The 15268-nt window shown below is 34.5% G+C and overlaps 1 protein-coding gene across 1 annotated transcript in view; it reads right to left on the bottom strand.

The window, feature by feature from the left end:
• The window catches only part of CSMD3 (CUB and Sushi multiple domains 3), a 703442-nt gene that overhangs the window by 457054 nt on the left and 231120 nt on the right, over nucleotides 1–15268 (bottom strand). The window contains exon 6 of the mRNA XM_042785878.1: nucleotides 12003–12115. Coding sequence (XP_042641812.1) covers nucleotides 12003–12115 — 113 coding nt within the window. The remainder of the gene's footprint in view (nucleotides 1–12002; nucleotides 12116–15268) is intronic.

The following is a 15268-nucleotide window of genomic DNA, read 5'->3' as shown; positions in this document are numbered from 1 at the left end:
CAAGTATTTGTACATATCACAGTGCACCAAGGCAGTACTATAAACTAAACCATCATTACCTAAGCAATTATGCCAGCTTTGCAAAAAGTGAAAGGGATAGTGTTATCTACTTTTCAGCTGCCCTGGATTTGGGCTCAGAAGATCTGGTGCCCTACTCCACTGGCAACTTCCAGAGTGACTTCGGGCAACCCATTTCATCAGTATGTGCCTCATATTTGGCATCCAAAACAGATATAACTATTTCAAGTACTATCCCTGAATTTCATGATTTACCAATCTGTGTATCTCTTCCTCCCACAGCTCTATTTATTTTTCAAGCTGCAAGCTCCTCACTATTCAATCACTTTTCAATTGAAAACTAATCCATGTGTTCGGTGTTTGCTATCTTATTCTGAACTTTCTTCAACTTTGCTATATTCCTCTGAAATGCAGAGGCCACAGCAACAACAGCAGACAAGGTGCAGGTTGATTTATATAGCAGCATGCTTCCTGTTTTGTCGTCTACTCTTTTCCTAGATTTAGTTTTAAAAAGGACTAAAATATGGACCTGAGGACTATGCACTGCTCTTAGTATACTGACTACCTTAGAACATAAGAGTTTGCTGATATTACTGACAACAGTAATGATCAACAGATCTCATAATTTTATTTGCAAAAAAAAAGAGGAGGCTATGGAGTGGACTCTCTTTAGGCTTGCAAGAAACACCAACCCGGGGGAGGGGGGGAGGCGGGGGGGAGGGGGGTGTGTGTTATGGGAAGAGAATAAAGCAGGCTTGCCATCCAGAGGTACCAAAGACAGACTAGAGAAATGGGCCAACAGGAATCTCACAAAATAAAGGCAAATTCAACAATAGGAAAGGCTGGTGTCTAATCAGTTGGGGAGCAGTTCTGATGAAAAAGCCCTGTGGTCCTGATGGACAGCAAGATGAATGTGAGCCAGCAGTGTGCCCTGGCAAACAGCATCCTGATCTGCATTAACAGAAACATGGCTGATACGCTGATGGAAGGGATTATCCCCACCTCTGTTTAGCACTTGTGTCCAGTTTGAGGCTCACCAAAAGGAAGGGGCCCTGAGAAGAAATTGACACACTGGGGTGAGTTTGGAAGACAATCCCCAAAGTGGTTGGGACTGCAGCACTTGGCCTGTGAGGAGAGGCTGCGGAAGCTGGACTTGTTTAGCCCAGAGAAGAGAGCTTCAGGGGGGCCTAAAAGGAGCCTTCCGATACATATGATGTGGGAGGACAAAAGGAAAGTGTATAGGTTGAAAGAAGAGAAATTCCAAGCAGATATAAGGAGAAACTTTTACCCTTTGAGGACAGTCAAGATGTGATTAGATTGCCTGGAGACATTACACAGTCTCTATCCTCGGACTTTTCAAGATAGGACTGAATAAACCCCTGACCAATGTGTCTTTATCTCAATTCCCAGATTTATTTGAGTAGGAGGTTCCCTTTCAATCTGAATTACCCTATGATCTTGTGACACTTAAGCTACTTCTTAGAGTAATTTTGTATGTCATTCACAAATTACATTTTAACTTCTTCAAAATGGTAACAGAAAGGAATTATAGCCAACTTTGCATGACATTATTTTTAACTGAACCTCAGTTCACTCTATGCCATGCAAAAAACACCTTGTTGACCCAAACTTTTCTGTTAGGGTTCAGATAATTCATGGCAGGAAGGAACATTTTCACAGCTGTGCAGTGGAGTTTGAGGACACTGGCAGAATAATTTTTGAACATTTCTCTCCACACACACTTTCTTACACCTTTCAAGGTTTGTTCTGGCTACCTGTTCAAGCCCATTTTTCTCAACTAGCACAGACTAGATTCCAACCAGGCTATGCATTATACAAGAAGTTTTCTTATCCAGTAAATCATAACTATTCAACAGATTACCTTCAGATTTAATTTTTTTATTGCTGCCGGTCTTCTCACCTAAATATTTTTCTCAAAATCCCTCACTCTAATAATTTTACGTGGCGCTCTGTCTTTCTCCTACATATTCCTTTCTATTAAGAACTGTCAGTTCACTTTTTGGGGATTCCTGATGCAAATATTTGTTTTTCCCCCTTTTTTTTTTTTTTTCCTCTAATCTCAGTTTTCAACCTCTATACCTCAGCTCACATGTATACTTCTTTTCACCACTCATGGATAAATCTTTGTAAATTAGCTAAAATAGGTGACATTAAGGAAAATTTATGGGTCATGTTAACTCCAAAACCTATGAGCTTTCTTCAAAAAATAACAGTGGAATTGAAAATGCATAAAAAATTGGGAATCAGGATAATTTAATTTTCTGAAAAAGTAAAACAATGTTACTATTGATATGGGATTCAAACAAAAAAAAAATATTTATATTGACATCTCTAAAACCAAGCAAGTAAATACATTAAAAATAAAAAATAATAATAAAAAAAATCACTCATAGGGGATGCTACAAACACTTTAGTATTCACACTGCTATTCTACTGTTGTTTTCTACTGTTCTGGAAATTTTCAGACAGATTTAGAAATAGACCAACATGGTTCTCAGAGGGCTTTTATCAAGTTTTCTTTCAAATAGGAATGGTACTGAAGTTTGACATAATGAAGATCTAAAGAAATTACATAAATGAGAATCTTTTTGTTACTAGTTAGTGATTTTATAGACTAACAAATTCCATATAATAATGTTCACTAGTTTGCAAGGTTTATTGTCTCAGCTGCATTTAAGTGAAAACACTTTATTAAATAGAGGTATATGTTTAATTAATTTCCAGGTGCCTGTGAATGGGGAAAAAAAAATAAATTCTTTAAGTTTTCTGAGTTTTCTGGTACTGCTACTGATACAGTATACAAATAAAGCAGCTGATACGTTAAAACTTTAAAAAGATCCACTGACTGAAACCAAGGTAGATAAACTGTAGCTGGAAACTAAAAAAGTAGTTCAGAAAAAAATTTATTCCTTATTTGGAGTAAAATTCATTAAAACATTAACTTTTCATTAAATAGATTTGGCTCCTTATTTACTAAGGAGTTTGGGGAATACTTTGTAAAAGGTACTTTTTCTCCTGGAATTAGATAGTCTTAGACTTAGTCCTGAAGAGTAAAGCCAAATGTCCTCAACCTTATCTATACTGGTAATGGGCAAAAGCTGTAGTACCGTAATTAACACTAGGGAATAACTTCTTTCATGACATATTGCATGTGTCACTTCCATATTCACATTCCAGAGCAGAATTTTGAATCTAATTTTTCTATTGGAAAAATAATAACTTTCCTATCTTTAGGCAGGAGAATGTTCTACCCACATACTACTCAGTCTTTATTCATATGGTGTGATTAGAATCTTCACAAATAATAAAGCAGGGAGAAACATTCAAATGAGCAAACAACTATATTTCGCATACTTTCTGCCTCAACACATAGCTATCCAGTTTATACAATTACATTTAAAACTAAACAAATACTCTGCCTTTATCCTCAAGGACATGAGCATATGATTTCTATCAGAAGTGCAAGTGTTCTCAAGAAACCAAACAACAAACCAACAACTTTGTCTTTACAAGAGACAAAACAGGGACCGAGAGAAGAGATAATTCTGCATAATAATTTATGCAGTCTGATTAGAAAGTACATGAGAAACTTGAGTGTGAGGCAAGACACAAAAATCCCACATTCAGTTACTTCATTATATAGCTCTATATACCTGGCTGTTGTTTTCTTATCAAAATGATCTCCTTCATTGTGTAGGTGTTGCTTATCAATATATAAAAAAACCTCTCCAAAATGAAAAATTACCTCCTAATATTAAAAAAGTTGAAAATGATCGTGGGGCAGGAGGGAAGAAAAGAAATGGGGGTAAATCATCCAGCAGAAATAATTCTAATACATCTGATGTCACTGACAGTATTCATTTTAACAATTAAAATCTGTTTTCCAAAAATAGACCACTTCAAGTTTGTCTCCTTCAGTGTTCATTAAACTCCATAATGGTCAAAACTATTAAAAAACTAACTGGAATGGCTTATCACTTTCAATTATGGTGAAATAATTTTCACTGCAGGAAAAATAAGTCACTTCATGAAAAGGCCCAAGCATATTATTGGAGCATTTGAATGTCAACATTTTCAAAGGGGAAACAAAAGGTTCCAACAGTTTATCTCAGTACCACTAAAAATTCTGATTGTAAACAAGTGTTTTATCCCAGGTTTTTCCCTCAGTTCTTTTATCATCCTGACATAACAGATCATCAGTGCAATATATTATACTGTTTTGTGGCCATGAAGCATCGAGATATACAGGTTAACGTACTACTGTTTTGACCTTATCAAAATGAATTGTTTTGAAGGTCTTATAAACTCTACTGTTAATGTACTCTGATCAGAAGATTTACACTGCCAGAGGATATTTACTTTAATACATAATTTTTCTTTAATTTTAGTTGGTTTTCTTAGAGGACTCATTTTATAAATATAATTTTTATATATATGTAATTATATATATAAAATATATATGGCATATATATTTGAAATATATATATATTCATATGTATGTATCAATAGGATCACTGAAACCACACTGATTTTAAAATATTTTTTCCTTTATCATAAACCAGGACTGTCCATATTACTTATGGATTTTTTATTTTGAATATCCCATTATCCTGGGGTTTTTATTGTTGTTTGAAATATTGTTTTTCATTTCAATTTATAACTTCCTGATCTTCCAACAAAACTGACCTAAATAAGGGAAATATTTCCTTTCTAAATATTACCTAAATTGAAATAAAGAGAAATTCTGTACATTTTTATCCTTATACAGAGATGGAATTACTTAGTCAGTAGTACATAAAATATTGTCATTTGTTCTTTTGTAATCAATTAACAGAATCTGTAGAATAGTAAATGAAACAAATATATTAAAATGTCTGAATGCACCTAAAACATTAGAGGTTTTTTCTTTAGGATGAGTATGAAATTAAGAAGTCACATGTGAAATCATTAAAAAATGTGAAGGACTCTTTACTGCACCACTTAACATTTATTTCAGAAGTAAATTACAATCCATCAATGTAAATGTTATCATAGGCTACCATGTTTTCAAATTTAGCATTAGTTCCATTGACTTTTAAATTTAATTACTATCTTATATGAAGTAGAAAAAAGTGAATTAAAATATTAGAAACAGATCTTTCTAGATCCATATACTGTATTGGAATTAACCTACCTAACTGCCAACAGTGGTGTTATTAAAATCTATAGCTGGGAAAATTATAGAAATAAATACTTTAAAATGGGGGAGGGAAAAAATTGTAGCATTTTTTCTCCTCTCTGACTTGACTACAACAAACCAAATGACATTCTTCACATTGTCATTGTGCAGGTGTACAGTTGTGAATAAAAGACAACTCAAGAGTGCAAAGGTGTAAAATCATTTGTTTAGAAATTATAACTCAGCATAAAATGAAATGGAGTTAAAAGACCCATGAGTATGAAAATCCACTAAAACATTTACTTGTGTGATAATGTATGTAATTTAAGTTCTTGTTATGCCTGGAAGCAAAAAAAAAAAAAAAAAATCTGCTGAGAAACTTTGGTAATTTCCTTTAATTCTATGAAAAATGGGTTCCTTTTTCCTCCATCCATTGCAAAATCAGGTAGACATCTAGGCTGTTTTTACAATAAGATTTCAGGGACTTAAAAGTTACAGATTTACAATTCTGAGAACTAAATATCTGTCTAAAAAATTTTTTTAAATCTCTCATCTGTCAAATTAATTACCAATGTAGCCAGCAACTTATTTACACTATTGTAAGCAGAAGCAGGCACAGCCCTTATTTTAGTAGCAGACTTCTAGAGATGTGACACAAATGATGCAGCACCTTAATTTCTCCCAGGGAATCTCAGGCCCATGAGCGTGCTGGTAGTAAAAAGCCATTTCAGTGAGTAGTCACGTTATGTGAGATTCAACCTGAGATTAAGACACCTACATCTGCATGTCTGTAGTTGCACTAGGTATATAAACTATTATAATAAATGGAAATCTAGTCAATGTAGTCAGTGGAATGTACTATTTTAATTCATCTTAAAGTGCACACCTTGGAGAGGACATAGCAGCTGCCTCTATGATATTTGTTGTCATTTTAGATGTTCTTCACTGTCTTCTAGTTTCTGTACCAGAATGGCATGGTCTCCTGCAAATTCTAATTTGTCAACACTATGCGGATGTCTCATTTCCTCCAGAGCACCTCTACTCAACCCTTGAGGTCAGCTGAATCACTCTGAAACGAGCACTGACAGGATTAGTTAGGTATAGGGAAGATTCAGTTGTCAATACATAGTTTGGGCTGGTGCAATTTTGTTGCTTCATAACATACTGCTTTGCAACACAGTGGTTTGTCTGCCCAAAGAGCCTCTGCACTTCTGCCACTGCCATAAAAATATCTTGGATACCCTAGGTGATTTCATATGTCAGTGCACAATATATTCATGTACAGCTGAACTGTACTCCACAGCTCCCCAACTTTAATGGGTATTTAGATACCTTAGCTTAGACATATGTTACAATGCAAAGACATCTACATTTTGGTGTCTTGGAGCTGAATCTCACCTAAGCCTTCATAATGACTGCTGAGTCTTCTGGTAGAAGTACTGTGTGCTGTTTGTTGCAACAGCTTTTGAGATGAGGAATAAATGACAAATTCTATTTAAATTGTTAGATGTTCTGAAAAAAAGTGATAAAGATAGTTTTCCCCTTCTGGCAACTCTAGCCATGATGTTCTGAGGCAACTTAGTACTACTTACTTTTGTTCTTTACCCAACTGCCAACTGCTTCAAATTCTCTCAAAGAAAAAACAGAAAAAAAAAATCTAAGAAAATTCTAAATTCATAAATAATTTTTGAATGAAGATACATTTCTATTCACATAGAAAATGACAGCAAAATAAAAGAACAATGGAAAAATCAAGCAGAGAAAGAGAAAACTTTTTAACATCTGTTTTCTTCATATTGCAACACACATCAAAAGTGCTGGTATTTATACAGCTTCAGCTCTACATAGTTGTCTGTCAAGTATTAAGTAGAATAACCCTTTGCATGCTTTTCAACATGAGCATGACAGCTAAGTTCTATTCTGAAAAGCTCATGGTTGTATTTCATCTCTCCATCTGTATTTTCCTATAAGAAAAGATTCTTAATGGAAGGCAGATCTGATTGTGCACTTAACTGACGTATTTGATACTATTTTGTTCATAGTTGAAGCATTAGTTTGTACATAGCTTAAGAAGAGGTGAAGGAAAGGTGGAAGGAAACAAAAGCAGTTAAGAAATGGGCTTTACAGGTTAAATAAATAGCAAGTACAGGGCTACTACTGAAATCTTCCAGAGCTTTAAAGGAGGAGTGAGGGAGAGAGGGAGAGAGAAAGGATGCTGGATCTCAAAAGGTAGCAAAGTTATAGATGCTTAAAGTAATGTTTAACTATCAGAAAATGAAGAATTATTTTCCAAAAGCCCTTTCAGAGTCCAGGTATACTTGATATAAAGAATATTGAAGTTTGTGCATGCCAGCCTGTAAGACTCAAAGCTGTGAAGCTAACTTAATCCCTTCTGTCCACTTGGCTAATATGGTTTCATACATAAGTAATGGAGTGCAAAGAATAGCCAAAAGAAAGTAGCCAGAAAAAGTAAGTTTTACAGAAACTGTGAATGGATGGAGTAAAAAAGCACAACTGATTTTAGAAACAGCAAAAGAGGATTACCAGTGCCAAGAAACAGTGAAGCAGTAGCTTCAGGAAGATCCAAAGAAGCTTTGGTTCTACTTCAGCCAACAGTTTCTAACTCAAAAGGAGTTTTAAGCAATAAGGACAGAAAACATCAGGATGAAGAACTCTTAGTGAATAGAAAGAAGTGCTGAAACACAGCTGATCAGACAAGCAAGAATAAGTGTGTCTTGGCTATGACACCACAACCTGGGTAGGGAAATATTTTGACTCTCTTCTGAAGGACATATATCACTTTGATTATCATTTATCAACATACTTAAAATATTGTATAATTCATTATATTCCATGAATTAAAATGCATATTAAAAGAGATTAATACACATAACCTGCATGACAATGTATTTATATGAAGCTGAGTTTGCCATAGTTTCAAGTACTCCAGTAAAATTTATTTGTTCTGTATAAGCCAATTTAAACATTTTCACAGGTGTTTGCAAGGCTTTAAACATAAAATTACATAAAATATGATAATGAATGGAATTTAAATTATGTTTATGAAAGATTATGTAATAACCCAGGTTTTCTGTTGTGGTTTTTTATTTCCCTATGCAACTAGATTTTAAGACTTTGTATTACATCATTTTTAGTCTTCTTTTCAAATGTCTAGACCACAGTAGCTTTAGATATTACACTGAAGCTAGGCAATTGTGCAGCTGCCTTGTGAAAAAGAATCTTAAAAAAAGCAATTTTCACAAATTTAAGAGAAAAGAAAGGAGCAAGATTTGATTATTTCATATCCTGACTAAAAAGTGGCAATAAAAGTTGTTTATTTTCTTTAGTTTGAATAGAAAAACCAACAAGGGTTTTTTTCAGATTCTAACTGGTATAAATAGCAGGTGTTTGGTAGTGATGGTGGGGAACAAGGAGGGCTGCACATGTGACCTCTGTGACAGGAGATCAGAGGCTGCTGCATGTTGGTCATAGATGGTTCCATCAGGCTCTGCAGTGGACCCACCACAGGACACAACCGAGCCCATCAGCAAAATGTGACATCTCTCTGGAAATGTATTTAAAATAAGGCAGTAAACACTTAGAGAAAGGAACAAGATCAGAGCAGCAGTGCTCCATTCCAGAGCTAGTAACACCCTCAAAGGGACTGGAGTCCATGGGTAACCCACACTGGAGAGGGTTCCTCCTTATGAGACTGTGACCCATGGTCAATGCACATCAGAACAGACAAAATGAGTAAGAAAGAAGGAATGGCAGAAGAAAAGAGTGAGGAACAAAAAGTATGAGAAACTCTTACACCTTGACCTGAACTTCCTGCACTGCTTGTCACATCACTGAAGAGATAAAGTAATCTGTGGTGGAGTAGATAAAGGAAGGGGAAGGAGTAGTGACTGGAATGAAGTCAAGCCTGCAAAAGAGGAGAGGAAAGGTGTTTTCCCTAATTGTTTAACTCTTTGTCTTTGTTTCCCAGCACCCAACTCAGTAAATAAATGTTTTATATTAAGATTTTTTTGCCCAGGACAGCAGTTGAATTATTTTCCCTGTCTTCATTGCAACTCAGGAGTTTTCTCACTCTTACTCTTCCTATTTTCTGCCCTGTTCCACTGTGAGAGTGGAGTGAGCAAGTGGATGTGGGGGTGCTTCAGTGCTACTCAGGGTCAAACCACCACCCAAATATACCAGCACAAAATGTGCAGTTGTGCAAACAAAACCAGCAAGCCAATGGAGTGATTAGGTGAAAAGAGTACTGTACTGTTAAAGAGTGAGGGAATAAGAGTTATGCAGTGTTCTGAAGTTCAGAATCTGGAGTCTGGCTGCTTTGAAAGATCTAACAATAGAACAAAGAAAGTTAAAGTAGAAGAAGTGGTAAGAAATTACTAATTCTGGCTACAGTGGTACTACCTAGGAAAGATTAAGTTTCAAGGAGGGAAGTCAGAAAGAAATTACAGTCATATCTATATTAAGCAGGGGAAAAATCAAGTTTTTACAACAGTTATTACAGTGTAATACAGTGACAATACAGGCTATTGAAAGGATTAACAGACACCCTCTCATAAATGATGCAGAAATAAACTCCTGAAAAGAAAAACAGGCACATGTATGTGTACTACATTGCTCTTTGGAATACTTCTTTTTATTTTTTTCAGTTATCTACTCATGTCAGCACACTAATGAAATTACTGTTTGAAAATGGTCTTTACAAAAATGCTTAAAGTTTTCTCTTACTGAAATAATAAAGGTTTCAGTTCTTAACAGACTGAAATATTTCATGCTATACATTTTTATTTGTTTTCTAATATGAAAGATTTTTTTTAATATGTTTATTTAATTTCCTCATGCTCTCTCCTTTACCCTACCATCGACTGAGAAACCAGTCCTCCCTATTACCTAACAATGCATTTTTCCATTTTCTACTTTTAAGGTTGATTTTTAATGACCATATCTGCTTCCGTATGCACATTTAATGCTCTTACATGCTGCAATTATTTACTGCCTACGTTTTTAGCTTTTTTTTTTTTTTTTTTTTTCAGAGAGTTGAAAAAGATATTTTATTCATTTTAAGCATGGTGGACTACTGCAATATTTCATATAAAGTACACTCTAACTTACATTCAGCAATATACCACTAAAAATTACAAAAGCAAACCAAAATAATAGTAAAAAAAACCCATAATGTAATCACTACAAACTTTGGTGGTAAAGAGAAATAGAAGATACACAGCATATTCAAATCTCCCACACTTACCAATGCAAATGTTTTATGTGACTTGCAGAAAACACATTTTGAAACTAAACAAAAGTCTATTCTCTTTCATTACCTATTACCTCACACTTCTGGCAGGAATGCGAGTATGTGTGTCATATGAGGCATAGTTTCTTCTCCTTTTCTCAGTAGTTCAAAATGAATATCTCAATCCAAAGTACTTCACATAAACCATCAAAATATTTATCACATGGTTTCTCAATTGTGGGGTAGGATCTAATAGAGAAAGTTCCTACTTTATTTCTTTTAACAGTCCTACAAGCTAGCGATTTAAAAAAAAAAAAAAAAAAAGTGTGTGGTTTATCATATTTGGTATGAAGGATACCATACAAAAAAATAAGTCAGTGCTTTTCAAAATCAGTTATAGCAGCTCTGGAGCTACAGTATGAAGGCTTGTTTTACCTAAATCCACTGAGAATGCACATTCCAGAACCTCTATGAACTTGGGAATTCTAAATAACTATATACAATATCTGCTGCAATAGTAATCAAATTTGTTCTGTTATCATATAGAATATGTTATCTGAGGCAATTACACAGAGTTTTTAAAATTTTATTATTATAAAAGATCAATTAATAAAAATATTAGTCCTACTCTTTTGTTAGTTGCAATTTTTACATTAGTTGATTAATTTTATCAGATTCTGAAAAAAATTATATAGCTAATCTCTTCATAGGCTAAATTTCCTAGAGAGAAATGTAAAAGAATTTCCTGAACTAATCTTGTTCAGAATGCTGTGATTTTGTTTTCATCAGATAAATGGAAAAGCACAAATGCACAAAAAGGGTAACTGTTCCCTGAAGATCCATTGATACACTCTAGGTATTGAAAAATATGATTTACAATAAAGCTTGTGACAAAGGAGACAGTATTACTATACACTAATGAAGTTCAGTTTTCATTAGCACTTCATCATTAGAATGACCTTGTTTCAAATGGTGATATTCCCAAGTTAATGCTTCAGATGCTTTCACTGTTACTCAAAATAATGCTTGTTCATAAAAACAGTGGATAAGAATCTTACAGGTTAATTAAACCCTTAGTAGTACAATGCATTCAGAAATAGGTAGTAAAAGATAAGAGTGATTAAGTGACACTAGTAAACAGAAACTTACTCACTGTTTTACAAACATGACTTATAAAACCATAGAGGTAAATATACACTTTAATGATAAAAATACTATCTGTATCTATCTCTATCTGTTACACAATATCCTTTAGAAAATTAGGGCCATTGAAAAAGTTAAGTACTTGCACAGGATAAGGAGAAGTAGATATCTGCTCTAATTTTTTTTATAACTGTATTTAGATACACTAGATAAATAATACACTACCCATACTGGAATATACTGTAATTTGATATAACAGGTTACACAGCTGAATTTATCATTGTTGCAAATAAGAACTATACCTTTATGAGGATTTTTTAAAATGACCCTTCCCGTTTTGTCTACAGCTTCAGATACCTTTTTTTTTTTTTCATCAAAAACGTCCACAAAAAAAAAATGTTTCTTTAAATGTACCTTGGTAGTGAGCACTAAATCCACGGTATCGGTGATTGCTGTCTGTTACAAAATGTAGTCTGAGCCAGTTTTTGTTGCTGATAACTGGAGGAGGTATATTAATTCCAGAAAGCCTAAATTAAAACAAACAAATAAAAAATATTATTAAAAGGCTAAAAAATGATCATGTCTGAAGATCAGTACATTATCATAAATCCTTGATAAAGGTCTTATATGGAAAATATTTTTTTCAAACACACATTCATTGACATGCCCTCTGTAGAACTTTTTATTTGCCAGTGAATTGTATGTTCTGACAAGCATGAACAGACAAGATTGTCCACTGTGTATGATCAAGGGATGGGATGAAAATCAGTGCTAATCCAGAAACCACACAGTCATGTTATTGGTCGGGAACAACACTATTATGATGGAAGTACATAACACTCAGGCTAGAAAGAGTTTGTGTCTATTCAGGTCAGTTAACATGGCTCTAGGCACCAGGAAAAGGATTGTGCTCTGTGACTTCCATGATCAAGATACGGAACAAGAGAGCTTAAGTTACGCAGGCCATCATCTAAACTATAAAACAAACACCTATTTTTCGAGAGTAAGTATTTTTCTAAATTCAAGGTACAAGGAAATAAGAAATACTCCATCACTTCAGTGATTCCGAAAATTAGTTACTAGAAGTACAAGAGTGGGGAATTGTGATGGATTGACCCCAGCTAGCATCTAAGCACCACACACCTTCTCACTTACTCCCTTCCCTGCCCCTGAGACCAGGATGGAGGACAAAATAGGAAGAGCAAGAGCAAGAAAACTCCTGGGTCAAAGACTCTTCAAAAGTCAGTTTAATAAGTGAAGAGGGAAGAAAAAAACACAACAAAAACAAGTAATATAAAGGCAGTCATTCACCACATCCCACAAACAGATCAATCAAGTCAGTCTTCAAGCAATGGCTACCTGCCCCCCAGCCCCTCTTTTAATTTTTTATTGCTGACCATGAAGTTATATGGTATGCAATATTCTTTTGGTCAGTCTGGGACAGCTGTTTAGGTTTTGTCCCTTACCAGTACCTTGTCTATCACTGGCCTACACACTGTGGGGACAGTCAGGGGGAAAAAAAAGCCTTGATGATGTGAAAGCACTGATCAGCAATAGCCAAAACACTGGTGTGTTATCAACTCTGGTTTAGTCACAAATCCAAACCACATAATCATATGGGCTTCTATGAAGAAAATTAACTCCAAGCCACTAGACCAAGTATACAAAATTATCTGAGTATTTTATTGTTTAAAAAACAAAGAGATAATATCAGTATATTATACCAGTTACTCTAGTCTTTCATAATGACTTGCTCAGAAGGAAGGTCTGAATTAGAGGTAAGGCTTCTTCTAATTAGATTAAATGTTACAGTTAGAAAGAAGGTGAATAAACTTTAGACAGACAATCCTTCCACCAAGCCAATAATTTAAGATATATTTCTCACCAAAACCAGAAATATATCACATGTTCAGGATGCCAATGTACTTATCTATGTCCTTCCATTTATTTCTAAACAGAGCTCTTCCTGCCGTTCAAACAGAATACTAGCCAACAAGCATACCATTCTATGTTCAGACATTGTGGATTCCTCTTCTACTTTGAAAAAAGAAAAAAAGAAAAAAGGAAAGTCTGTTATGAAACAGGACATAAAGCTATTCAGGAAATTCACAAGTGAGAGAATGAGCAGATTCTGTTCCAGAAAATCCTTGCTTTTGCAAAGGAGTTTTCATCTAACCTTTGAAGTGGCTTTGCAAAATGCAATAATTTCATTATCAATGTTGTTATCCCCATTTTACAGAAAAACTCATGCACAGAGAGGGAAAGCAACTTCAATCACCTAGTAGATCAGCAACTAGAAGATAATTGTAAGAAAAAACTGCAAGTTCAGAGCTCTGGCTTTTACAACTAAAATCAAATCAGCATCGCCTGGTGAATGACTGCACATAGTCTTTTAGAACACACAGTCCACCCCTCCCTCCTTTATTCAATTACAGACTTTTGCTTCAATTTTTCCTTAAAAATACATGCTTTCCTTTTTTTCAGGTAGAAGCAAATTTCACAATTTGAAATTCCTTATCAAGTAAAAAGAATTTTATACGGTGCTCTGTGCTGAAATAGTACTTCATTTTTATTTTTTGGTTAAGTGTTTTTTTTCCCAGCTTGCTTATTAAAATCTTTGTAGCAAAGTTAGATTAATATGATAATTTTAACAAATAAAAGAGATACAATCAAAACTAAGAAAATTAAATCAAAACATTTCACCATTTAAGTAAAATATTTTGACTCTATTCCACTTCAAGTTGTGCCAAAATATTTTCATTAGACATCAGTTTCTTTAAATAGTATTTCTGAAAATAACTGTATTACTTATCCCCAGTAACAGAGTAAAGCTTCAACCAGAGAGAACAGTGACATCATAAAAACTTCTATACTTTGCATCACTGTCAATGTATATCCTTGTTCACAACAGCATTTGCCCATCTGGAGTTCAAAATACTTCCTAAGAGTGATTTTGTGGCTTAATATTTTTTTCAAGGTTTGAAATCATATTGTGATAGCTGTATGCAAGACCACAGCTAGTTAAAATGGTAATTCAAATTAACAGCAAATTCAAGAAAGTAATGGCAAGTCTCAGGAGACCAAATTTTTGTTCTTTGCTTCTTTGTCCTCATACAGTGCCTAGACCTACATTTGAGTTCAGTCCTGACTTGGAGCTAGTAAGCTGGTCAGCTCAGACTGTGAAAATTAATAGGTTTTTTTAGATGCAGAAGCCTAGTTTTGATTTCTGCTTATGACAACCAACCCAGGGAAACTGCATGTTTCATTTAATAACAGTCCCTTGTCAAACATATGATCACACTATTTTAATTTAAAGCATATTTCTCTTTAAAGTGCAATAGCCCCTTACTCACTAAATGCATTCTTTGCTCCATCAAAGAGAAAGATTTCTGTTTCATTTTGTGATGAGGTAAACCGAGGAATAAGCTTCTGTACAAATCTTCCCTTCACCAACTTCTCTAACACTAGAGGGCGGGGCAGGTAGGGTTGGAGAGGGAGGTGGCTAAGAGCCAACAGAAGAAACTGGCAAATATCAAAAAATAGTTCATACATAACAATCTTTCTTTTATAAAACAATATTAGCGCTTTCATTCTTTCCCTTAGTAGGCTGTTTTGTTAAAAACAATACATTGAATAAGATCTGTGACAGCTTTGAAAACCATGACCAAGAAAATTCATGT

This window comes from Tyto alba, unplaced genomic scaffold, assembly GCF_018691265.1.
Source record: "Tyto alba isolate M040663 unplaced genomic scaffold, T.alba_DEE_v4.0 Super-Scaffold_9, whole genome shotgun sequence".
NCBI lineage: Eukaryota > Metazoa > Chordata > Aves > Strigiformes > Tytonidae > Tyto > Tyto alba.
The sequence above is the reverse complement of the archived record's forward strand: the minus strand, read 5'-3'. Positions and strand labels throughout refer to the sequence as shown.